Here is a 27,114-nt window from a genome sequence, read left to right as displayed (position 1 = left end):
ATGTTACATCACGATTCTCGTAAAATACAGATGAATCGATTTACCCCAGAGACACGAGGCATTTTGTCACGTTTTTACAAAATGTACGTGTTTCGACAGACAAACATTTAACAAAGTCCTTGGTATGGAAAAGTCTAACTATTTTGTGTCGTTAGGATCACATATGGATTGTTATTCACAGAATGAAAGGATCATCTAATGAAAACATGGTATCGTTGAAGTTAGTTTACAGTTATAAATGGTAGCTGTTTCCCTTATCACATTGTCTTGAAAAAATTCGAATACGTCACTCATACGAATATTTAATCTTTTATCTTCAAGCACAAATACCGGGACCCAATTGAAAAGAATTTTCTTCTAACACAGTATAAGTATCGAGTAAGTACAAAATAAACTCTTCGCATCTTTCTGTTGTTACAAAGTCGAACGATTAAAAAATATTCTCTTTCTATCCATCTTTTGAACTATGAAAAAGATGCTCGATTATTAAATTAGTTAACGCGTACGTATATTTATGTCTATAAAGTAAGTCGTAGAAATTAAATTTTTGTGAAGCTTGTGATTTACAAATCACGATCTTCTTCTCAAGTAACGTATACGTATCTTTCAAGTGAAACTAAAGAAACAGAAAAAGGACAGGATTAGAGTGTTCTTTAATTCGTAAATCCATACTACAATGTAAACGAAGAATACATTCCATTGGTATGATTACGAAAATGGTCGGCTCTCAAACTATAAACAAAAGCACCATGCAACATTTAACGCTATTTCGATAGGATACGCTACTCTTCGTTGGCATCTCTTATGAGATACACGACAGGAATGATCGTCAGAAAAGAGACATGAAAAAGAATTATGACGATGGTCTGTTTCACTGATCGCTTGAAAAAGCTCGTAACCGAGCAAGACACCATGAAGTAGCCAAAATTGAAAAAGACAAAGAATCCTTCGAATCTCAAGAATCATAGGAATGCTATTAAACGACAGTGGTTCAGGCATAACTCTATCGTTCCAATTGCAATCTAACAAGCAAGAATGATGTCTCGATGATCTTGATGAATAAAGGCAAATGGAAATGCATGAGAGCAAAACAGTCGTTGAATTCGAGATGAAATGATCCGATTGATTCTAATCAAATCACAAGATATTTCACGGCATCTGATTAGCCACACAGCAAGCACCACTTCCCATATGAGACGTAAAAGAGGAAATATACAGGGCGTCTAAAAAGTGAAGGGGTACATTGAACGCATGAAAAAATGCTGCAGCTTATATGATCGTCGTATTTACAGTTGCTTAGGTAGATACATCGATGGGTGGATGGTGAATAGAGAATGATGTGCTTTCCCACGTATCAACGAAATAAAAAAAAAAAAGAAAAAAAGAACACAATATGTCTCATGCCTTTGTAGCCGATCTCGTGACACGAGGTATTTTAGATACAAAGAAGGGCGTATACGGAAGGGGGTGTGATGATGACGAAGTGATGGTCACATGACATTAAGTGGTCACATGACTTACCACCCAATTGGTGATTGACAGGATTACCGGGAGGCAAAGACCTGGCATCCTGCGTGTCCCCAGGCCCTGACGAATAGAGTGGAACAGACGTCCGATCGTAACAGAACTGATTGTTCTGCATGTCAGCTGTGTTGATAGTATTGGCGGTCGTGTGGTATATCATAGAAGAATGTTGTTGGTTGGAGAAGTGTTGTTGGGTATTCGTTACGTTGTGTTGATTGTGAGTCGGTGTTGCCGGGTTGCAACCCGAATGTGGATGACTAGGTGAAAGAAGAGGTTGTTCCTTACTCACTCCGCCGTAGTGCCGGGGCGAACCTACCCCACCTGCAACATCAAGCTTGTCTATCTCCTTGCTTCTTGTAATCTCATAGCAAAAGCGTTTATAGCGCTTCTAGCCAGCTTTCCTCCATGCTCCACTTTGAGATTGCAATACGTCTAATATAATATAATTTTGGTCAAGTTCTTCGTATTCTTCGTTTTATAATATGTAATCGTATGTAACAATACGGATATTAAATGCATGTTACTTTATACTATTGCACTTTATATGCACTATTTCCTCTTTTGTTTCGATTACCATCGAATTATGTTTAAACTCGATTAAATTTTTTTCAATATTTTCTCTCACAATCATAAATTGTTGGTTATATCGGAGACATACTAGAAAAAATTGTTTGTAATATCATTTTAGTTTTAAGAGAATGTTTTGATGTATAATATATAATATATATTGTAAAATCAATGGAAAATAATATCGAAAAAATAAATGTATATTATTTCTTTCCAAAATTAGAACAAGTTGAAAAATACTGATGTAAAAAAAATGTCTAATAACTATCTATACACATATCTATCTAATCTAAACGTACTTGTTCCGTTTCTGAACATACAACAGAGAAACACATATTGGAATCGGTTTTATACTTACCTATGTACGCGTCGACAAGATACATATATTTAGATCACACCTTCTGTTTCGTATTCGTATTATATATATTTATTCGCATAAATACTTAAGATTAATCACACTAATATAGAGTATTGAATATCTTTGACGATACCGACAAGACGAACGAAATCACAACCGCGATCTCACTGTCTTAGAGTCTTTCAACGTCTTGCACAGAATGCGGGTTCAAGTTAATATATACATTTGCAATTACGCATTAAAAAGTACCTACAAACTTTCTTCTTTAAATGTACAATTCGTAAATACTAACAATATAATTTTACGTATTACGATCACATTAAAAAAAAATCACACAACCTATGGAATCGAAGATACACGATTTAAACGTAATAAATGCACCACTGCGTGATCAGTAGCAACGAACGAAAAAAAGTCTCGTTATAAATATTCGTAATATATAATTACACCGTCAATGAAGAAAAATTCAGAACAGAATATCAACCTACCTGGCAACTGAGTCGTAGCTGAAGGTGTAGAAGTGGTCCGTTGCAACCGATATTGGGTCGAAGGATTTGGAGCACCAGGATTAGGGCCAGGTGGAAATTGGCTGGCTGTGGGGGACGTAGGTGGGGGAAAGGTTTCCGCAGGAAACGGAGACTGCCGAGCAGATGCTGGAGTCCCTGGCGACGGCATTGATCTCTGCTGTTGCTGCAACTGCTGCTGCGCGGTAGGTTGTTGCTGCGATCTCACCTGGTTAACGGTGAATAATCTCGGGGTATTACCATAGTTGCCCTTAATCACAAAACGTAAAAAAAAAAAATTAAATATTCGTGTCGTACGTAAATAAGGATGTAAATTATATAAACGGGACACGAAGTAAACAATGGAAATTATTCTAAGAAACGACGCGCGCGCGCACCTCTCGATAAAATAAAAACAAAACTTAAAAATACAAATGAAACTACGCAACAGGCATTTAGGACGCCTTGTCTAATTAAATGACTCTTGAAACGTACTTGCGTCACCCGTGGCGACAACGGCTGAGGGTGGGAAAATGACAAAATACCAGCCGGAGAGTGCGGCGAGAGTCGCGCTGCCACAGACACTTGTTGACCACTGTTAAAATTACTGTTTACAATAGGGCTAGAAACAAATGAAGAATGTCAGATACTTGGAGAGTAATTATTAATTTTACTAATTATTAACTTACTGTTGTGGTAACGTTGAAGGATGAGAATACGAATGAGCAAGTCGATGACCGGAAGGCATCTGGACGGATCCCCCATAACCTGGAGACACTTGTGAATCTGGAACACTCGACCGCTGAGAACAATATAATTTATCAATTACGTGTAACAAGTTTGTGATTTTATGTAATAACTCGAGACTAACTCTGTAATTACCTGTAACGATACATTTGGCGCAACAGTATTGTTCAAAAGGTTATCGATATTGTGAATTCCGGTAGTAATTTGGTCCGTAGCTGTAGCATTGGAAGGAATGAGTAACTGCTGTTGCTGCTGTTGCTGCAGCAACCTCTGCTTCAACTGTTGCTGTTGTTGTTGTTGTATCATTTTCGTCCGCTGCTGTTGCATTTGTAATTGCTGTTGTTGCGTGAATTGAGCGGTCGTCTGCCTGACGCCCGGTTGCGTATTAAACCTCATCCTTGACTGTTGTTGATATATCGGTGGTGGCTGGTAACTATGACTCGTCGTTACAGGGGTGGTACCCAACTAAAATTATATCGTTCATAAATATTAATTATTACGACCATGTAATACCGTGTAACGAATACACGCGACAAGTAATATCGATAGAGCTACCAGAACGGTCGATATTAAAAGTAATATGTACACATATTTAAACGTATATTACGATTATCGCAGACGCGTTATAAAAATACGCGCGAAAAGGATATCAACTTACTGCTGTAGAGTAAGCTGGAGGCGTGCCAGGAATTGTTATGGTGGAAGACGTTGGATTTACGGCAGTCTCGCATAACATCAACGACTTCTGTATCGCGTTAATCGCCATCTTCTCGTTCAACGCGTTGTTTTGCGGTGCTTCGATTGCATCTAGGAGATTTGCTATCGCAGACGAATCTATTGAATAAAAATTATTATCTATAATGATAATTACTTTCGCTGTCACACGCGGACAAATTGCACAAATAACCCCCGTGAGTATATTAGCTTGCTGCTAACGAGTATCTCTCGATACGAACGAAGCATCATTAAAAGAAAGCAAAATCACAAGGTTTATAATTATGCCGTGACAGCGAAGGTATACAGTTATATATCTAAAATATATTAAACATAAAGGAGTGAAAGACGAGTATATATTAGACACGGTTCATGCGTTTAATGGCAGTAATAATTAATTGTATACCTGTGATAGCTTCATCCGGCACGAACTCGATAACTTGATCTAAGATATCGGAAAGATCAGGATCTGATGACTGGTTATCCCAACCACTGGGATCGGTGCTCGTTTGCCGATACTCCCCGCTGCCCGTAAATTCCGAATCTATTTGACCAATTTGAGGTCTTTGTTGCTATAAACAGGTAACAAGTCTCGTAATTATTTATTCAATTATTCTGTAATTAGACAAAAACCAATATTTTAACAAAAGAGTATAATAAACGATCGAATAACTTTATATTATAAGAAACTGAATATTACCTGACTTAGCATATGAGTGAGGTAGGTATTGGTTGTTTGGCGAGGTAGTTGTCTCGACTGGCTTTGGAGAGGAGTACGTGCGGAAGTAGCGGTAGTCGTAATCGTATTATTGCCACCAACCGACTGCAAGCTGCCACCTGTCCAAGGCTGCTGCTGCTGCTGCTGCTGTTGTTGTTGTTGCTGCTGCTGCTGCTGCTGCTGTTGTTGTTGCTGCTGCTGTTGCTGCTGTTGTTGTTGTTGTTGTGGCTGGGATTGCGTTTGTTGTGACTGTTGCTGTTGCTGTTGCTGTTGGGATTTTAACCCTATGCGAAGCAGCTTATCCTTACATAAGAGATGACAATATCAATAAATTATTCAAGTGTCTTGTTCAATTCCAATCGTTAAAACTTAAAAAGTAAAAGAACTGACTGTTCCAACTTTTAGAAAAGTAACTACATACTATTCAACGCTATTACCGCAAAGATTAAATGCACGATAGAACTACTTATAAAAATTTTGTGAAATGGAAAAGTTTGAAAATATTGGCGAATTAATATCAGACTTGGATCATTTTCTAGATAGACAACTATTTTACTAAGTAAATTATATAATAATGTATAATAAAAAATTCATTCTTTCGAACCTACTAAAATTATCACGATCAGTATAATCAGAAAACTGACACTTCACAAAATTAGAAAATAATTAAATATTTAATTACCTGCGGGGTAGCCGATATCACAGATGCAGGTATTGGTGGGATGGTGGTTGGCTGAGGAGGTTGTTTGGCCAACAACGAAGCCAACATCTTGTTCCTCTCCCAGAGCTTGCTGGTCGCGTTAGTGGATGTGCCAGAAGAAGACACTTGATGCGATCCATCCATGGGTCGTTTCGCGGCTATGTTCACGTCACCATCTTCGCCAGGTCTCTTCTGACCGACTTGAGTGGAACCACCGTGTCCGACATTGTCGCTTGATTGAGACGGCGATGGCGTCGTGTTCCGAAATCCAAGACTTCGCAACAGAGAATCCTCTTCCCGAGTTTGTGACTTACACTATTCGAATTACTTTTTATTAATCAAACTGACACAGCATTATCAATTTCTCGATCTTAAACTTTAAAATTTTTTATGTAAAAAGACTCCATACAAAAGAACCAAGAACTAAAACACCATTATATCGTATAGAATGAAATCGAATAATTTTAAGTTGGAATAATCTTGTACATATATCTATATAGTATCAAACTATATCGAGGCTAAGCTTATCGCTACCTACCTGTTGTTCTTGTACTTTTCTCTCGTCATCTTGGTCTTTCAGAAGCTGTTGCAGAAGTTCGTTCCTCTTCTTTAAGCCAATGCGAGCCTCTTCATCTTCATCGTCATTCTTTTCGTTCAATAGCTTCAAAAGAAGAGATTACACGAGATAAAATAGTTATACAAAACAAAGTACGATTACTATACAATAGAATATTGCGATCAACCAATAGCTCCCACCCTGTGTACTATAACATTTCGATAAAATTACAGATATAATAGAGCGTCCATCGACAATTTGCTAATACTATTTAATATATTAATGACTCAATTAGCAAGAAGTGAATTGCTACTTATAAAAGAAAATAGATATATTGGTTGATCACGTCCACTACAAAAGCTAGGGAAACGATAAGGAATTTAAAAACAAAAAGGAGAAAGAAGAAAAAGAAGATAATGCGAAGCAGTTGAAAGCAGTCCGATTGGCACCAGTCCGATACCAGTTGGAATTTCTGGATGCCAATGATCAGCTTGTTTACCTGTAGCAGCATATTATTTCCAAGCGAAGATTTCGAATGCTCCATGCTCGGTTTCGGCATGTTGCTAGGACTCGTGCGCACTTTATTATTATGGTCGGGATGAAAATCGTCCTCGTCTTGCTGATTCAACAAGATCTTCAATATTCTATGTTTATTTTCTCTCTCCGAATCGTTATTCGCATTGTCCTGACTGTCCTCACTAGCACTAGCCCCCTTGGTCAACAAGTTTCTTAGTCTACCAGACTCGGTGGACACAACACTGTTCTGAGTTTCGATAACGGTCCCGGTGGAGCCAGTTTGGCCAGCCGCGGCTGCGGCTGCGGCAGCGGCTGCAACGGCCGCGGTTCCAGTGACGGAGGTCGCGTTGCTTCTCGCGTTGCTCGCCTCCATGGCAGATTGGTTGGTCGTCGAACATCCGGTCTTCCCTTCATCCTGTCTCTTGGGCGTCAATCCGGCGGCTCCGTTGGCACTAACACTACTAGTAGCGCTGTTGGTCAAGGAGGACGTCTGTGATTCCTGAAGCGGACTGAAGGGGAACGAATTACTGAAGGTGTGAGCTGCGTTGCCTGAAGTTGGGCTGAACGCGCGTAGGGGACTGCAATGAGGCGCCACCGCCGAGTTAGAGGAGAACGTTCCCTGGGGACTCGGAGATGTCGGGGCTGGCTGGGAAGATGGTCGTGAATTTGGTGGCCCGCTCGCTCTCGATTCGGGCCTATCTGCCCACCCGCTGTTACTATCCAAGTCCCATGTGGAACTGGGGAAGAGCTCGAATTCCAAGTCCATGTTCCCCGAAAAGTGGTTGAACGGATTACTGGTACTCAGCGACGGCAGGGGGTTGCAAGACTCGGCCGCGCTAAACACTATCGAGTTTGACGATGTCGCGGCGGTACCGGTGTGCGACGACGTACCCGCCAACCCCCGACTACTGATACCACTCACTTGACCGTTTAGATGCGCCACGGACATCAGCGGGCCACCCACGTTATTGTTATTGTTACCATTATTATTATTACTATTATTCGCACAACGGTTACTAGAGTGTCCAGAGCACACTTTGTTGTTGGAAAGCTGACCACCCTCGATAGGCGTTAAGTCATTGTCCCTATCATGGACAAGAAACAAAACAACACATGTATTTGGCAGTTACCATAAAAAACACTTTTTTTCGGTTTAGTCTAACACTAAGCATTACTATGTACTATGTAACGGTTTGCGTTGAACGCGGTGAACAGTGCTCGGCCAGGTAATAACTCTTGCGTTTACCGGTTTCAAGCTCCCGAAACAACGTCAATGCGATTCAAAGAGAACGAACAGATATGCACTTTATCCCTTCGAATGAGAAGACTGAAATGATGGATAAATCGTATTAAGCCGATAGGGATTGTTGTTAAGTAGCACTCGAGGAGAGGATTTTAAGCGTGTAAAAATGATGTTCTTCGCGTCACGCGCACTGTTTACCGAGAAACCTTGAGCATCAATCGTGCTACCTTGATACCCTAATTTAAGTTGCATAAGCGTAAGTAAGACTTGCCGCATTCTACCATGATAATCGTAAATCTTACTTTCGCTAACTACTTGCAGCCTGAACGCGTTAGGTGAGCGCAAAACTCTTTACCAACTTCCATAATCTTTCTCGATGAAACTAAACTACCAAGTAATACGATAAGTAAGAAATTACGAATCTCCGAGTTTCCAATCTCTTTCTTTCTTTTAACTCGATACTCTACGCTCTCTTCGTCGAATAAAATCGAAATATTTAGATATTGATCAAATTCTTTCGTTATTTCTTTTTAATAATTTAAATAGAATTTTCTCGACCGAAGAAGCAAGAAGATCAACTAATCGCGAATGTCTTGCAATCACCGTTTGCCCCGACAAATATAAAACGTCACGAAATTCGTAAATCGAGAATGAAATGGCAAGGATCGTGTGAGAAGTTGTTTAAACTTTCAATTGCACAATCTCAGCAATAAACGTATCACTTCTAACCTTTGCCATTCCCGCTCCGATGACAATATATGAAGAATATGATTGTGTGGAGACGAACATTGCGAAGAAGAGTGATTCGTGAGTGATGAGATAACGATTAAGACCAGCGTGTGTGATACATAGTAGTTGTTAGCAAACGAAGTGTTAGAAAGCGATATATAAAAGCGATAAACGAAATCGTAATCGTGAAACGTCACAATGGGGGAGGGGAATAAATTGTTTTCAATTTCAAGAGTGGCCAGATCTCCAACACCGAGAAAAAATACCCCGTGTATTGCGAAACATGCAAGACTCTCATAAAAACCTAAAAAAAAAAATCACTACCGAAAAACCTGTAGAAAACTTTTGGAAAAAAAAAACCATAATAAATTTCGAATTGAAACGAATCGCGTTATTTTGTGGGAATACGTACTGACAAATTCTGTTTAATTTTTGTACTTCTTTTTCTTATCCGTCTTTTTTTCTGACTTTGCCTTCGAATTAGCCCGAGAATGTTATTGAAGCAATAGCCATAAGATAAACACGGAGAAGTTAGGCAAATAGAATATATTAGCGGAAACCTAACGCAGCGGGAAGTTCATAGGTAGAATATGCCGTGTAGATATAGTCACCCTTGCCTCTGTATTCCAATAGAACAGTAGTAAAGCGATATGAGGGACTAATAAGTTAACTTAATTATCCAGCAGAACGTCGATTACTGAAAAGCTTTAACGAGTCTAATTATACGACGATTAAACAAACAATCGGGTAATAGAAAATAGGCTGATCGTACAATTATTCGTTGCTTTTTGCTGGTCGTAACTGAGTTATTCACGATCTAGTAATTTGTAATAATCGAGATTCTACTGGTTTATTCTCGGTATCTTCTCGCGATCCTGATGTTTAATAGTTGTACAACTATCCTTAATTCGATATCACTGAATACCATAGCATTCCAACTTATAAGATTGTATTTAGTTCTGTTCAAGTAATCGAATGAAAACAATCTGTACGCATTTTAACTCCATTTTCCAGGTGTTTTGGATTTTAGGTTTTCATACTTTGGTAATCAATGTACGTAATAAGACGTTGAACCTCAGATTAATCGTTATCTAAAATATTCATTTCACGGAGATTTAACGAGATGTCACATTTTAGAAAAGGAATTTAGAACCATTTACGAAAGTAATACATTCGTAGGATAGAACGTTTATAAAGACAATGACCAATCCGATTCTGCTAATCCGAAAACTACTAATCTGAGAAAATTAGTCTTGAAGATATATTGCGCCTATGTTTTACGACTAAAACGTATGTTACACATAAGAAGGGAATACATGTGAGATGGTTCAACTTACCCAATGATGGTATTGGTGGCCATAATGAAGTCGGCAACAAGTGTGTTCATCACATTTGCTTTGAAAAGCTTTGACTTTGTTTGAATATTAAGGAACTTATCAGGACTAACGCGTAGTCGGTACACGCCACTGGTACTCTCACCGACTTGAAGCGTATCGTTCAAATGTGCAGTTAGCTTACTGAGATCATGAGGGTGGCACAGGTCCTTTATCGTCGTGCCAATTAGCTCCTGCAATAAAACGTTACAAATAATTATAATCAATGTACCATCTTCCCACCTTACCATAAATCATATAAGATTACCATATTTTCAAAAAATAGCAAACGAATAGCGACAACTCCAAAGAGGAACAAATATCCAGATTCTTCGACTTCAACTACATTAAATAACTATAAAATCATTCCTTCGTAAGCCTCGAGAATAACGTAGACATAATGTCTAGCATTTAAAAGAAATAAAAATAGTTCCAAAGCAAATGTATCGGAAATCTTTGGCATCCTCCTTACCTTGCTTAGGTACTCAGAGTAAGGAGACGATAACCAGATAACATCAACCGCGATAATCTTCCCCGTAGTGTCCAACTTAACGGTGAACTGTTCGATGGGCGTACCAATGGGCTTCTCGTTTGGGGGTATCCTGCGAGCCACGCACATTACGCAAGGACCGTTGTCTGAAGATTCAGACGATACGTCACCGCTCTCCAGACGATCACTATTATTTGGCAAAAGAGCTGAACAGATTTGCATAGACTCGTATTTTGATACTCGTTGCTGCTTCTCCTCCATAGTCTCTTCTTTATCATCGGGAGGCTTCACCAAGAAGCGGCAATTGAAGGTACGGTTCCTTTGGGGCGGCTGCTCGTTCATCCAGGCTGAATCACAAACGAAACTTGTCTTTAAATGTGACAAATCAGTTATCTCGTACATCATTTTAATTCATCGTAACTCTTATAAAAAGAAAAAAAAAAGAACGAAGAGATTCTTCAACCTTTGTGGAATACTTGTACTTTACTTTTATGCAAATAAAAAAACGTGAATAATATAACGATAAAAGTTAATCGTAATTTAAGCTTTACCGAATACATTTAAAAATGTAAATTATTGTTTATGAAAATGACGGGAATGATGGAAATCAGCTGCACTCGCTTATGTGACAAAATTTTTCTTTGAAATTTTTCTTTTAAGCGTTTAATCTTCTATAAAATTTGTAAGGGTATAATTTAAATAAAGTGACAAGAAGTTTTGAAAAATTACAAAACTAAAAAAATTGTGGATTTCGATTGAAAGGTTGAAACATTTATTACGATTATTTCTTTAGAATATCTTATTCGATTAAATAAGAACATGATAATTAAAATATATATATATATAGTGGATATTTTATAGATATTTCTGTCATTAGAGCTTTCAAAGAGCGTGGTATTAAGAATTCACTAAAAATATGTGATTTATTCGAACATCAAAAAGTTCAATGCATTTGATGTAAAAAGTAGCTTAAGTGTGTAAACTAACGTAAGCATCGAGCGAAGAAAATTTCACGTGTCCTGACAGCTAGCAGGAAAAGGCAAACTTGTCGAAGTGCAACGCGCTCCGTCGATGGCATCGCATTTCTGCTGCGCTACAGAATTTCAAAGCTGTCTCCTTCCATTACACAAGATAAATCTTTCCGATGCGCCGCTACCGAAGTTCCATAACAAAGCAAGATAAACTGAAAAGTACACGTGCACACCGACCGGTAAATAAATGCTAAAGTTACATTATCATAACTATCCCTGACGCATATGAAAAGCAACCATAAATAATTGTTTTATCGTGTACTCGTCGCGTATTCGTCGAGGACGAAACGCGTTCTACTCTAAAGAAAACTTAATCTCCATATATCTTCCACTTTTGGTTAAAACAAAGAAAAAAAAAGGCGAAATAAAAGAAAAGACAAGAAAAAAAAATGGAAACTGAAATTAAAATGAAAAATGAGAGCAAGGTAGTATTTGAAAGACGTACTAACCTAATGGTATAGGCAACAAGCTCGGCATGAAGGTGTTGTGGTCTCCATGATGAATAATATTATAAATATCCTTGCCGAGCACATCGTCCTTCGTGTAATTTATGTACTGAGTTATGTTATCTGTTACGTACTCCACTCGTCCCTCCGTATTTACAACAAAAAGGAAGCCATCTAGCGCCTGGACAAAAGTTTCAGAGCAAATTAGATTTTAACAGTATTCCATGTGAATATATATATAAATAATATTGATGGTCTACAGTGATTAGATAAACGACTTTATGTGAAAGTGCGATAATTTAATTAATCATTAGATTATCTTGTATTTGATTCTTATAAAAATCAATATTGGAGAGTTTCAAGAATTATTCATATTTCTTTTTTCCACTCTATAAAATATTTCTAGAATTTAACTTTTGATCTTGTTAGAACGATTGGATTATTCGTATAAATAAGATCTCTCATCTTGTATATATCGGTAGATGATCTATAAATGTCCGAAATCATAAGCGAGCATACGATAAATAAAGTTTAAAAGGTCATTTTAAGTTGAAATAATTTTTTACATTCTATTCGAATAATATTCGATCTAACGTCTTTTTAACTTAATTTATAAGTTACGTTAACGATATATCGATTACAATAATACGCTATCTCTAATATATCTCTATATTCCGGAAATTTGATTAATTTTAACAAAGCAGATATTTATCGAGGCAGAACTTCGTTTATCTAGTTATAAATTGTCAGTAAACAGGAATAAAAAAGAACATGCGGATGGTCCGGCCGTATACGTATCAATGAACTAAAGTAACAAGAAGAGAATGGATTGATGAGATTCGATTTAAATTGAGTTGTACCTCGAGTAAAATAGGACCAACTTGATCGTTGGACAGTATGTTAGGATTCGAAGAAGACACTTCTCCCTGTTGTACCGCATGACTATTCGAGCCTTCCTGTTCCCTAATGTGCCGAATCTGTGAAAAATAAAGTAAATTGTAGCAACTGTAAAGTATCAACTGTATTAATAACACTTAAATCATCAAGTCGATAAATTATATATCATCTTAAACAATATATTATAAAAGCATTTTCATATAGATGCATTGCTGTAAAAATGTATAAAAAATATATACATTTAGAATAATGTGAATATCCATGTTGAATCATGTTAAAAGTAATTCTTGGACGTTTTTAATTCTGAAGGCGAGGACAATGAAAAATAAAATTAGAATATTTCATAAACGGTAACAGAAAATAACAAATACAAACAAAAAAGCCAATTTCCTGTTATCCCAGTTGCATATGTCGCATATATTAAAAATGTAAAAAAATTGGCAAAATAATGATATGAAAAAAAATTCCAATTCATTTTAATAAAACAGTAAACTGTGTCACGAAGTTCCACGTGTCAAGATAACGAAACAGCACAACCCTGATTTCGCGTTACATATGTACATAGTTTGCATTTCTATGCCGATTAAATCAACACTGCACTCTATAGCATCTACTAGTAATGGCCGAAAAAGAAAAATTGTCCAGAAACAACGGTAAATAATTTTGTAAGAGATTTACTGAATTTTCATTTTTACAAAATGCATCGTTCGTTCTTTCTATATTAATCTTTACTTTTTAGAAATTACATACTAAACGATAAATTACTTTATTAGGTGGCTGCTTCGTTAACAAAAACAATCGATTTATTTTACATAAAAATAAGTCAAAACGAAAGGGATATTTAAGCAAGTACTATTTTGTTGTAACCAAAATGACTGAATATATTACAAGAGACCAGAAGCTAGCGACTTGTTTTTATCAATAGCTGAAATAGAAAGATAATGAAACGACACGATTATTTGAAATTGCTGTTACTTCAAATAAACCGATACGTCGTATCGTTCTGAACAACACTTATATTACAATTGACAAAACGAAATACTATTCTAAATCATCACTTTCTTATTTTAAGTAAAATTTATTTAACAGAAGATTAAGATAAATTTTCATTTTATTATAAAACTCTACTTTTCTCGGCGTATATGTTTATTATAAAATAATACAAACAAAAACGCTTTCTTCCTCAGTTATCGTTTTTTCCATTCTAAAATTCTCCATGTAAAAATTTAATAATAATGTAACGCGATATTGTTGGAATCACAGTCGAAGAATCTTTTTTTTATCAAGTTGTTAAATAATAACGCAAAACCGTATTACTTCGTTTGACCAGAGCAAGTCGCATTGCATATTGTATTTCACATTACATAGCACGGTGCATACATACATATCGTAATTTAATGTAATGAATAATTTACAATGACCGCATTTTTTATTCGTCATAATAATATTAAAAATTATTCTTTCTTTATACCGCAACGAACACAAAGGTAACATTGCGCAAGACATTCGGATAAAAATGCAATGGCATTACCCATAAAAATGAACGGGGCTGTTTTTCAACAAGCTTTACACATAGAGAATGGAGAACTTTTCCAAATCGAACGCAAGCAAAATATTTATTAAAATAGAGCAATTAGAAGCGGAAAATAAACAGCAAACTTCATATTGCGTTACAATTTTATATTTCCATTGCGAACGAGTTTTTATATATTAATTACACATGGCGAAATTGATTGATTTCAAAATTGATTTCCGATCGTAAAACTTGATAAATGAACTTGTGGAATATGGAAAAAGAGTAATACGATAGAAATAACTGCTCTTAGTATAAAAGCACGCAAATAACAGTGATTTTAAACATTTTTTAAATAAGCGGAGAAAATGATTAAATTTACCTAATAACGGATAGAACATACGTATTACTAATGGAAAGATTTTCTACCGTACACAATTTTCGTGTGATTCGTACAAAAGTTCTTAATTCTTACTCAATTATCGACATCGCACAGTAAATATTTAACCAGATAAACCACATTCCTCTTGCTTGTGCGATAATTAAATACAACAAGCTGTTGTATCTATCCTATATATTAAAAGTTTGAAACAATTACTCATGAATCTTTTGTTACAATACAAATACAATACGAGATACAAATGCAATATGTATATGCTTTCAAATAATTGTACAATCATTATTTATGAAAGTTTTCTTTATTTAAATGTTTCATTTATAAACAGGCTCTAGGATCGAAAAATTGAAACATTATCGCAAAGAAAGACTTACGTTTAAATGTAATGCAAATATTTCTTATTGAATTTACAAATTCTACATAATTCCTACACACTTTCTGCCTTAAAAAACGTTCGAACAAAATGTGTATGCAAATAAAACTAAAAATAACTGACAATACTAATGAGAAAAGAGAGATAAATAGAAGAGTCAACGAAACGCTTTATCCAATGTTTTCAAGTAGATAACTGGAAAATAAATTTATTCGAAAGAAATCATACTATTATTCTTTATAGCAGTTCATAAGACCGTGATTGTAGTTTGTTTCATGACTAAAGTAATTGTGTAAATCAAACAAAAATATTTTGTTTTTTATATAAGAAAAAATAAAGTAAAGTAAAACCAAGATATACTTGTTAGTGTCAGAGCGAGAGTCAATAAAATTATTAATTTAACATTTCTGCTTTAACAATGTTACTCTCAAGGAGGCCACCAGATGAATTAAAAATACATACTCTGTCACTTTCTCCTGCGAACTATGGGATTAACAATAATATTTTGACACTCGTGTCCTACTTAAATATTGAAAATGAAAATATAGCCGAAGTTGGTAAAAGATCGTTCGATAATAAATCTTAGAACGATGTATAAAATCAGTTAACGGTTAGAAAAGAAAAAGCGTGAACTCCGCAACGCTGCCATTCAGAGTCGCAAGGTTAGCCGTAAGTAGAACACGAACGAAGAAGGGAAAGTAAATCTCTGCGTTACCGGCTGGGATTTGGGAACAAGCGTGCGGGAAAAGCTCGTCCTTGAGCTCATATTTCCCAGCACCGATAGATCGCGCTCGTAATCGGAATGAATTTAAGCACACGGGTATACAACGTACCGTGGCCTCGAAAAGTCGGTGACTCGGCGGCTGAGTCCGACAAACGGTTTGCGACGTTGCCGCTAGCCTCTGCTATAAAACGTATATATTTCTCCCGTTCCGTCACACGACACACGCGATAAATTCTTCCTCGGTCGCTTTTAGAATCATCATTGATGTTTCTACCTGATCGAGAACATCGTTCATCAAAGTAGAATATATAATCGAATAACGCAAATGTTACGGAAAGGCGAGAACTAGGAAATCACGGGGATGGGAATGTATCAACCTCCTTCCTGATTACCCTACATTGACAAACGTACATTCGAAACGGACTTTCAATGATAAATCGAAAAATCATTATTGCCGTAACGATGGGAAAATTGAAACGAAAGAGACTTTTACTGCAAATTTACAATTGATTCTACCTCGGTCACGTCGTTGGACACAGGATGCGCGCGACTCTACTGCGCAGATGACGTCACACGAACTCTTGCTCCGGTAGCTCGGGTTATAACGCCGTTTGGAAGGTTTCCTATTGGCCTCGGTGACGTCATTCAAGGTCACGTGACAAACTCTCAAGAAGTACTTTTTTAACGATTCTTCATGTATCTATGGAATTCATTTGCGAAGGTGTCACGCCGAGCACGTCGCAGAAGAAAGTTTCGTGCTCGTCGAGGGTCGTGAATTTCCTTTCCAAAACGTAATCGCAATATGTCTCGCAAAAGAAGAAGGCGAACGAGCCGAATATTGCGAGCCTGGCGCGAAGAATCGACATGTGCTCGTTCGTGAACCGCAAAACTAACATGCAGAAGAACAGACGGGAAGTTCGAACCCCTTCCATGCCTGCTCTCTCTCTCTCTCTCTCTCTCTCTCTCTCTCTCTCTCTCTCTCTCTTACTCTCTATAGTTCTATAAGTATGTATAATAATGTATATAGACACATAGCTTACAATCAGACGTCGGTTCGGACCATTATCGTTTTGTGTGTTTTCAACCAATCTAATATACATGTGGCTACTTTCGCGACTACCTCGTCACAATGTAACGCGATTAATTTCAAATATTTTCTTTTACACCTTCGTTTAACGAAGTTAATGCTATTATTCTCATATTCTCGTAATCTAACGTTAAAGTAACAAGCTATAAATAAGGTAACGCGCGTCTAATAAATTAATGTCATACAGCGTAATAAAATAACGAAAGACTAAGGTGGAATTGATTTTTCTGGAAATATAAAAATGTATTTTGAATAAAATGTAATTGAATAAAATTGAGTAAAAGCGTCAATGACATTCGAACACTTTACTCCCGTTTGACACGAAATCAATCAAAAGTTAAACTCAGCAACGCGAATCTATTTCAGGCTACTAATCGAGCCTGCGTCTTGCTTCTGAAACAAACGATACTACACCAATATCGAGGGACGTAAAACATTAGCCGTGTAACCGCGACCTGGAAACACGTACACACACACACACACACACACACACATATACACACACAGGTTGAAACGCGAATATCGATTAAGAATATACAGGCATGACTAACATATTTTTTAAAATTTTCAGATTTGCTGATCATAGTTTTGATAAACCGAGGTATTGTCATTCGATTAAGTAAGAAAGAAAGGAAGAAAGGAAGTAGAATAGCGTGGTTTCGAACGGTTCGACAGGCAGTTTCCGCAGTTCCCGAGACTGCTGCGCTCAGCTGTTCCTTTCGACTTTGAGCGTTACGATGTCTATCGTGAATTTATCCACGTAGCGCTATCCTCGTTGACAGATCCGAACGGAACAAGGACAAAAAACGAATCGTTGCCCTGTTGTAAATAGCGACGAGCGCAATCAGTCATTTCCATGCGGTCCAGGAGAAAAACGTTTCGTTAAGACAACGCGAATAAAGCGTTATTGGGCGAATAAGAATGTCTTCTTTTCGAACGACATGTCCTCCTTTTTTTTTTCTCTGCCCCTTGGCGAAAGTTATTTTATCGATATATTTCGTTCCTTCCAGAAATAAATTTCTCGAGAGCCCGGAGAAAGAGTACATTTAACTTCTTCGAAGGAGACTTCGCTTTGTTCCCTCGTTCTCTTTCCATTCTGTTTTTCATTTTTCTCCTTTTTCTTATTTCTTGGTCTTTTAACGTTCTTCAAAACGAAAAATTTATCCTCTAATTTCGTTGATTTATTCCAGCGGATCTAAGCCGGCCAACCGAACGAAACAGAGATTCATCTCTTTATTTCGAGCCACATTTCATTTCCTAAGAAACCTGCAGTCACACACGGTTGAATTATGCGAAAAAGAATCGAGAGATTTCGACTACATTTCGCGCGCACGACAGCAAACGTTTGAACGTCCGGGCCGCGACGCAATGCGCGTTTTCAATGATATCTCGCAACAGTATCTAGGAGAAACTGTCGGAACGTTTCAATGGAATCGCCGCTCTCGGTCTCTGTATCTTGGCGCGTTCTTATTGACTACTGCAGATGAATCTTTTGGAACCAGTTTTCGAGCTGGAAAGATAGCTAACAAAACGACTCGACATCTTTTAAAAACCTAACAACTTCGCATCGCGTATTCCTGATGCGATGAATGAACATCTTAATCGCGCAGCGTGCGAAAATAAAACGTCAGATCTTATGGTTCGATTATCATTAACCTACGTGTCGGGTAAAGGACCTGGAAACTGAGCCGACACGAAAGAAACGAATCCGAGTATCCGTACGATGAATCAAACGATTTTGCAGCTAACAGGGTTGTTTAACCCTGCCAACTATCTTCAGCCACGGTCGATAATCGAACGGATTTGTCAGCCAGACGAAGAATCGCGCGAGTGTTGAAAAGTTCGACGATCGTGACAAGCGTTGCGGAAGAATCTTTTAAATCTATCGATCTACAGAAAGCACGAGGAAACGTCCGTGTTGTCTCGTTTCGAATAATAGGATCGAGATCTCGTGCGATTTACGACGGCGTTTATTTTCGTAAATGCAGTCACTCCACTCTTAAGATCTCGAAGAAACGTCGCGTCATCGCGATGCTTCTCCAGCTTTTATTGCTTTTAATCGACCGAACTAAACGCGCCTCTCTCCTTTCTCTACGACGACGTCGTTCGAAATTATCGATTTTATTTTAGCGTGTCCGAGTGAAAGCCCCGTTAAAATGTCGCGTGGCGTATTACGTATACTTTGGAACACGTCACAGCTAATTAGTTAATCTAATTCGACTTGTCTTCGTCGTTCTAATCAATTCGTCGTATAATCGAATTGTTGTAAAAAAAAAAGGAAAAAAAAAACTGAGAAATTTGCGATTTATTCCAAGAAGTTGAACAGCATAGTTTGTCGGTGGCGCGTTACTAATCCGGTCGAACCTGCTTTCAGCCAAGTTCGGATCTTCGTTCGCTATTAGGCTCATAGTTACGCCACGTTATATACTATCAACGTTCTAAGATTTCTAGATCCGAAATCACGAAGCGGCCGCCTGCTATGGACCGAGCATATTAGCGGAATGAGTTTCAAGGGGTCAGTTTTAGCGAGCGTTATGAAACAGTCAACGATGACGTTAAATCGTCGACTGATTTTTCGAGTCTAAATAATTGATCATCGAAGACGTTATCGATCCTCGAAACAATCGAATGATTCACGAGAAAATGAAACTACTCTGCACATTACCTCGCGATAAAGTTTTGCGAAGCTTTCAATTTTAAAATAAATCGTTATTAAATATTTTTATAAACCTGCAAATAAATGTTATCGCTATCTTTAAATTATACGTGTAGGAAAAATCATTTGCATTTGCAACAAAAGATTCCATCACGTAACATCGACGGACAATTAATCTGCATAGTACGAAGATTTCTAATTTCTTGAATTTCACAATTGGACTCTGCATATTATCAAACTAGAATGGAAAAGCCGCATGATCGTTCAAATTTAGCGGATGATCGTGCATTTTCACTTGAATTATCTGACTGTCGCATAAATGCACGTAAAATTATTCGATTCTATCATAATTTAGAATTAATTATGGATATAATACAACTGTATATGTATAGCTGTGCAAACAATAAAGTGATTCGATAAACGTGATTGCTCGAAACCTTGCACGAAACATTAAACATTGTGGTGCAAAGATAATGAATGATAAGAACGATTGAAAAGAAAAAAAATACTTAAGAGAAATGTGATTTTGTTTGAATGACAAAATTACTAGGAAATCGTTATCAAATAATATAACGATGTCGGGGAATATGAAAAATTGTAACAAATACGAGAAAATTAGTAATTAGCAGGAATAATACTGAAATGACACCTCGTTTATCAAGATACATGTTTACAAGGAAAAAGAGAGGAAAAATAAAGTTGGAAATGGATCCAAAGATGTAGTACAAAGTTCTGTTTTGATAAAACACTTATCGCGATAAAATGATGTATTGCATAAAATGTAGAGAACGAAGAACTGATTACTCTATTTAATCTCCGAGATATTGCGTTACGTTTTCGAGTAAATCAAACTTCGAATCATTTCTCAGCGTTTACGCCCTTGACTCGGTCCAACCTATTCGATTTTGTATTTCACGAAGATCATCTTGTACCAGCGTTGAGCATTACTCCAGCAAAATTTCATTTAAAATGTAATTTAAATAGTCCCCTACTATGCGACGTTGCTTCTAATTAATAACTCATCGTCAATTTGTACGACTGGTAAAATTCATATACCGTTACTATAAATACAAATCGATCGAAAATATAGACGATAATAGTGTGCACACTTTTAAAAGTAATAAGAAAAATTTCCGCGAAACGTGATCAGAGAGCAATCGAAAAATTGTCCGTATTTCTGTGAAAGGACCGAAAGCAACGAAAGAAGAAAAAGAACGAAAAGCAATGAAAGAAAATGGAGGACAAAGGAGAATAAGAGAAGAATATAACAATCGAATATAAATGAAACGCGAATATTGGCTAGACAGGCAAGAAATCAATGTAAAATTTGACGCATGCGTTGAAATTTTTATTTCACTTAAATGATACACGAGTAAATACCTTATCGATCGACCGGTTCAAGAATAACGCGCAGAGTCGCTAGACTCCGGTAAAATGTTGCACGATAATTTCCCTGTGACATAAAAATAGCTCTTCCAACTTTCAAACAGAAACTTTTAAACCGGAAAAGCGACGATCACGAGGTTTAACGGGGAAAATAACGTGGAGATTTTCACGGGCTCGATGAATCGCCTGGCCCGTTATAAAATCGCTTTTCTCAGTGAAACGAACGCGATTCTCACTTAGGAGACGGTTGCATAAACGCGTCCTGTACGACACGTCAGGATTTGCCACGTTCAAGTATAATTTACATCAAATCGAACGAACGCTTGCAACATACTACGAGAACTGCTTGACTTTGCTTATGCGAATGCAAGAATAAATTCCGTGCCGCGCGCTCCTTCGCTTCCTTTCTCCTTCCTTTAATGTCTGTTTAAAAGTAACGAGAAGGAAAGAAAATAAAAATTCTACGATGGAAATTGCGATTAAATAAAGGAAGGCAGAAACGCGAAATAAACGGTGAAAAATATCGGTAACCTATTGGTAATTCAATCTTTTTTTTCAGTTCTTTCCGATTAATCCAAATCCATTAACTCCGCTTTAATGAATTTTTTAACTTCATTACTTGGAAACATAATTACCGTTCAACTTCAACTCAAAGTATATAAACGAGAAGTTTATCGAAAAATGAAACTTTCTTAAGTCCGTGAACCGTGCACTATCGCTGTATCAATGCACTAAATAGATTAACAGATATCTGAACGTTTATCCAACGTAGAATCGAATTTGGATAAGATTTCTTTTGCCCTACGCGTGACTCGACGATGAACGATTTTCTGTTCTCTACCGTTGCTGTTCGCCTCTTTTCTTCGTTCTAACGAGTAATTCGCATCTATTTCATTCGTGTTTCGTCTTACGAACGAACAACGTCGCGAAGGAACGAATTACGACATAAACGTGTGAGAATTACACCTCGTTGACGTAATAAGCGTTGTGGTAACGTTTTGTTTGTTAAAGCACCGTTAACGTGCTATTTTGAAAAATATTGTAATATTTCTAAATCAGAAGTTAACATAGAATTATACCGTTAACGGATAAAAGTTTCTCTCTCACATCGAACAATAAAACACGGTATAACGAAGTTAATAACTCGAACGATAGATAAATAACGTTATTTGCATACAATGGTCGAAGCTTTCAGAAGCTACTCATAATGGTACTTTTGTAGATACAACTGCAAGAAATACTGGCTCTCGAATGATAATAGAAATTTATAGAAAATTCTTCTTCTTTTTATTTGCAATTTCATTTTATGCAATGCAATGTACTTAAAAAATAAAGGAAATCTTATATCGATAGCGCAAATACCTATGTTCTATAAACGGGATACTATTTCTCCTTTGCAAAGGAGCAAAAAGAAAGATCGAATTATGCTTTAAGCTTCAGAGTGTGTTAAACGAAGCAACGAATAAAAAGAGAAATAAAAACAGGATATGTTCGGCTGAAATAGCTTATAAAATAAAAATCTAACGTACTGAAAATACATGTACGATTTATCATAATTAAAAATAACTGCACAAAGGAGAATGTAACAATTTAAATAACATCGATACGTACTCAATCAGAGAAGAAGATAAAATAGCAATTTAACCACCAAACGAAAAATCGGTTTGTACGACAAAATTTAATCCGGTAAAATAATCAAAGAGCAGAACGAACCCGAACGAAAGAAAAGATAGAAACGATAAAAAGAAGAAACGACAAAGAGAGATCTAAATGCAAGTAATGGAATATATATAATATTTGAAAAGCGAATTTTTTTATTTTTTTTCGCGAGGAGAAAGAAAACGAATCCCTCGATTACACAGTACGTTCTTTGATCGAATCTCGAAGGACTCGCTGTTGAGTTTATCGATCGGCCATTTGAAAGGCAGAAACGTACAGATCTGTCTTCTTACCTGGTCGACGGTTCTCTGAAGGATCTGGCATTTGTCAGTCTTGCCAGAGCTCATGTCCGTGGCGGAAATCAGCTCGGCAAGCTCGTCGATAAACAGGTTCTCCTGGTTCCGTCGTCTTTTTTCGTTAAGGCACTTGTTACTGTAAACAATCAAAATTGAACAGATCATTGAATCGTTCGACCATGTTGCTCATAATTCTTATCGATAAGTTGTTCTCCGAAATGGAAGACACTTCCAATTAAATTAACCTTTATCCTTTCCCATTTCTTTTCTTATTCTTACAAGAATCATGTATATAGGAGAGAGAAAAAAAGATATATATATTTAACGCGATAATATTTTTATCAAATGTCTAATTGGAAGGCTCGATTTATAGTCTATCGTTTGAAACGAAGCAAACATTCACTATCCAATATCTAAATTAATATCTGAATTGTGGTAGAGCCAAGTTCTTGGCGTATTAAATATCGTGGCGAGCGATAAAGTCATTTTGTCGGGTCACCGTGTAGTCATTTTCGACGGTGTATTACAGTAATGGCTATAGTACAATTTAACGAATTATCACTACGACGTCGATAAGCTTCTCCGATAAAACGGACGTAATACGTTTCCGCGTTGAAATCGATATTACAATAATTAGCTAAAAATACGTATTTATCGGAAAATAAAATTGTACATTTTGCGACAACTTGGACAGTTTTGTAACCATAAAAGATAGGACTAACCGCGCTGTTATAATAATTATATTGTAACTTCTTGTCAGAATATTTATCAGTAAATGTTCACAGGCGATTCTTTTAAGACCTAACACGATCTTTGATTCCCTCGAGTAAGAAATTAGCATAGAGATATATATACATATGTTTCATATTTATATAAAAATATGAATTTATACGAAAATCCGCGATCTAAGGATAACAAGTATTAAACAACTTTTTCGCTCGATTCGTTCATTCCTCTTACTCAATTTTTATTCGTAGCGACACGCATGTTCCGTAGTTTCGATAGCTGGCGTGCATCGTCGTCTATTAGAGCCTATTATTTCGTGAAATCTGTTCAACTTTCATTCTCAACTTCAATCGATGCGATATCGTTCAGTTAAACCGTTTGCATCGATCTCACGGATGCTGGCTGCTCGCTGTACAGGCTCGTTAATCTTTTCACGGCCACTAATGGGACTCTGTTATGCCGAACTTTTGTTCGAGAAACGGTCCGGGGAGAAACGAACTATGACGAAACGGCGATAAATCACGTCGTTGAAACGCCTATTGCCAGATTGCGAATCAATCGCGGGCAAAAATTTCTTCCGCGAGACGAATCCTCCTAAAGGGGGATTCTTTTAAATGCCGCATTCTTTTTCGCGCGAGATTGCGACTTATATTAGCTATTTTCTCTAAGAATCACAGGTCTTTGATGATTTTACGGTAGAGTATCGTTGATCTAATCGAACGAGCGTACGATTATCGAAGCAACTTAAGCCTCGTTTTACACCAGTGTAATAAAACAGGGGAACAAAAGGGAGGAAAGTAAAGCAAAGATTCGAGATGTTTAACGCAAATCGTTCGTGTTCTGTAATTGAATATTACGGCGCGACTTTTTGACCCGTTTTCAAGATTCTACCGGAAGCCTAAAATTTTCCACGGTGCTGAACACCTTAACGGGCCTCTATACACAGTCAGCTGACAATTTATCGAGAGAACTTTTCATCCTCCACCAAGGAAATATTGTTTTATCGACTAATAGATTGTTTGGGTAATGTTTTTGACAGTGGATATAGAGTGCCTCGCGAAGATACAAGAAACGAATCCATGCGCGGTTGGATAAGACATTAATTTTATGAAAATAAAATGTTGTCTTTGAATCTAAATTTCAAAGCAACCTATACTTCCATAAAGGCATAATTTTTTGTAAAACAGAACAAAGAAAAGGGACGAAAAAGAAAGAATAGGAAAAACTGTAGAAAATAAGAGGATAAACCGGAATAAGTTATACATACTTTGGTATTCAAATAAATTGCCTCTGGCATTGATTACTATGTTATACACGGGAGACTTCCCGTGCGCTTAATTGCCATTTCCCACAAGTGGATATTGTCATTTCAATGGTGATTTATTCTTCCGATTAAACCTGCTCTATTTGTCACATTATCTTCAGCTATTACTCGATCTGCAATCTCGTCTAGATCGTCTGTGAAACCACGTTGCCACGATTTTATTGCCAACTTAATGATCACGTAATTCCAAATGAATCTTTTAAACGTAATAGTGGCTCTGCTAATGAAAAAATTGAAAAATGACGATGGCCACGATGTTGGCGCTAATATTTGTCGCGTGGAAAATAAAATATAACGCTTTACTTTTTCCGCATAAAGAGAGAGGTATGTGTGCTTACGTAGATGTACATATATACAGAGGATTGCAAATATTCCGCATTACAGTACAGTTTCGTGCAATGTTGAAGTAACGAGCTGTCTCGCAAATAAAGACACGAGGACTACACACGTACAAACTGAATATGAATAAGGTCTATGACATAAGTATTGGGTTGGCAACTGAGTCAATACCATCTAATGACAAAATCCGCAATCACTTAGTTTCCAACCCAATACATATATCGGGTCGCTGGGAAATTTCGTTCCGATTTACATTTCGATTCGATATACATTTATCGAGTTATATAGGTGGGATTTTGTTGCACAACCTTTCTCCGTCTTTCACGCAACTTCAATATTCCAGAAGCACTCAGGTTTTTCGGCGAGAAACTTCTCGATACTATTTTTTACGTCGAGGAAATTCCTCAAAAATCGGAACGAACTTTCCGAGCGACCCGATAGTATGTGTATCGTGTACAAAGTATTCGTTTAATTTGATACGTTCGCTAATTAAAATCGTGAAATAATAACAGAAAAGATGGCGTTATTAGAACTGCAACGATTTAAGAAAACTCGATGAGGAGGTCTACTCGCTCGAGCCTAACCTAAAGAAAAGCTTCAAGGTATAAACGATCGAATACAAAGAGCGAATAATTTACATGATCTTTTTTTCTCAGTCTGAGTGGATCAACGTCTAGAAAATTAGCTGCTCTACTATCCCGAAATTCGCCACAACCCTTCATCAACTCGAACAATAGGAACTCCGCCATTAACCACAGACTCCATCACCAAACCCACGAATCCACCAATTAACCCTCCGTGATGAAACACCAAGCAATCGACGAAGAAACCTTCGAAAGTACGAATATAGCGCTGGCAGAAGGAGCGACCACACGGACTCGCAGAAAAACGCTGGCAAACTATGGAAAAGAAAATTGGGCCATCGAAGGTCGTGCAAGTTTCCGGGATAAGCTTCTCTAGGACGGATCAACGCGAACGGCATTCGCTCGGCGAATTTCATAGAAAGAAAATTGTTAGATGCTGAATCAACTGCTCAGTCCCGTTGAAACGTTCGGTTGACCTTGCCTGACGTCACGTCGCCGAACAGTGACTCTCACTTTGTTAAGGCTGCATTTCCATGCGATCGAGTTGCCTCATCGGTCGTGTTGCCCGTGTATACACCGTCCTGGCGCTTTGCAAAGCCTCGTAGAACTGCTGCTATCGATAACGTTATCGATGAATAGCGAAATCCCGAATATTAAAGGTCTAAGCAAATTTCTAGACTTTTCTACGGAATTTTCGAAAGAATTCCACGGTTATTTTAGAAACGTGATAATTTCTAAAAGGATACTATTGCGCGCGTGTCTTACTTTTTTTTTAATGAAATTGGCATAAAGGATATTCAAACATTTATTAAAGAAAAACGTGAATAGCAACAGTTCCACGTTACAAAGGTACAGGACAAAAAACGTCGAAAGCAAAAAAAATCTGTTTTCGATAATGAGAAATTTAAAAACGTTTTATATCAGTCGGTCTTTCTCTT

The 27,114-nt window shown here is 37.2% G+C and overlaps 1 protein-coding gene across 12 annotated transcripts in view; it reads right to left on the bottom strand.

Annotated features, from left to right (window-relative positions):
- LOC100648067 (nuclear receptor coactivator 2) overlaps window positions 1-27,114 on the bottom strand; it is a 125,384-nt gene that overhangs the window by 10,364 nt on the left and 87,906 nt on the right. For 5 of the 12 annotated variants that reach the window (XM_048410828.1, XM_048410829.1, XM_048410836.1 and 2 more), the window contains 16 exons: window positions 23,201-23,339; window positions 13,076-13,192; window positions 12,219-12,396; window positions 10,721-11,085; window positions 10,213-10,442; window positions 6,887-7,988; window positions 6,370-6,492; window positions 5,814-6,146; window positions 5,114-5,434; window positions 4,820-4,985; window positions 4,358-4,533; window positions 3,835-4,164; window positions 3,642-3,754; window positions 3,448-3,574; window positions 2,938-3,223; window positions 1,522-1,845 (listed from right to left, as the gene is read on the bottom strand). In XM_048410828.1, coding sequence (XP_048266785.1) covers window positions 1,522-1,845; window positions 2,938-3,223; window positions 3,448-3,574; window positions 3,642-3,754; window positions 3,835-4,164; window positions 4,358-4,533; window positions 4,820-4,985; window positions 5,114-5,434; window positions 5,814-6,146; window positions 6,370-6,492; window positions 6,887-7,988; window positions 10,213-10,442; window positions 10,721-11,085; window positions 12,219-12,396; window positions 13,076-13,192; window positions 23,201-23,339 — 4,430 coding nt within the window. The remainder of the gene's footprint in view (window positions 1-1,521; window positions 1,846-2,937; window positions 3,224-3,447; window positions 3,575-3,641; window positions 3,755-3,834; window positions 4,165-4,357; window positions 4,534-4,819; window positions 4,986-5,113; window positions 5,435-5,813; window positions 6,147-6,369; window positions 6,493-6,886; window positions 7,989-10,212; window positions 10,443-10,720; window positions 11,086-12,218; window positions 12,397-13,075; window positions 13,193-23,200; window positions 23,340-27,114) is intronic. The other 7 variants (XM_048410837.1, XM_048410838.1, XM_048410840.1 and 4 more) reach the window with 4 other exon arrangements.

The sequence above is a fragment of the Bombus terrestris genome, chromosome 12, assembly GCF_910591885.1.
Source record: "Bombus terrestris chromosome 12, iyBomTerr1.2, whole genome shotgun sequence".
In the NCBI taxonomy this organism is placed as follows: Eukaryota; Metazoa; Arthropoda; class Insecta; order Hymenoptera; family Apidae; genus Bombus; species Bombus terrestris.
The sequence above is the reverse complement of the archived record's forward strand: the minus strand, read 5'-3'. Positions and strand labels throughout refer to the sequence as shown.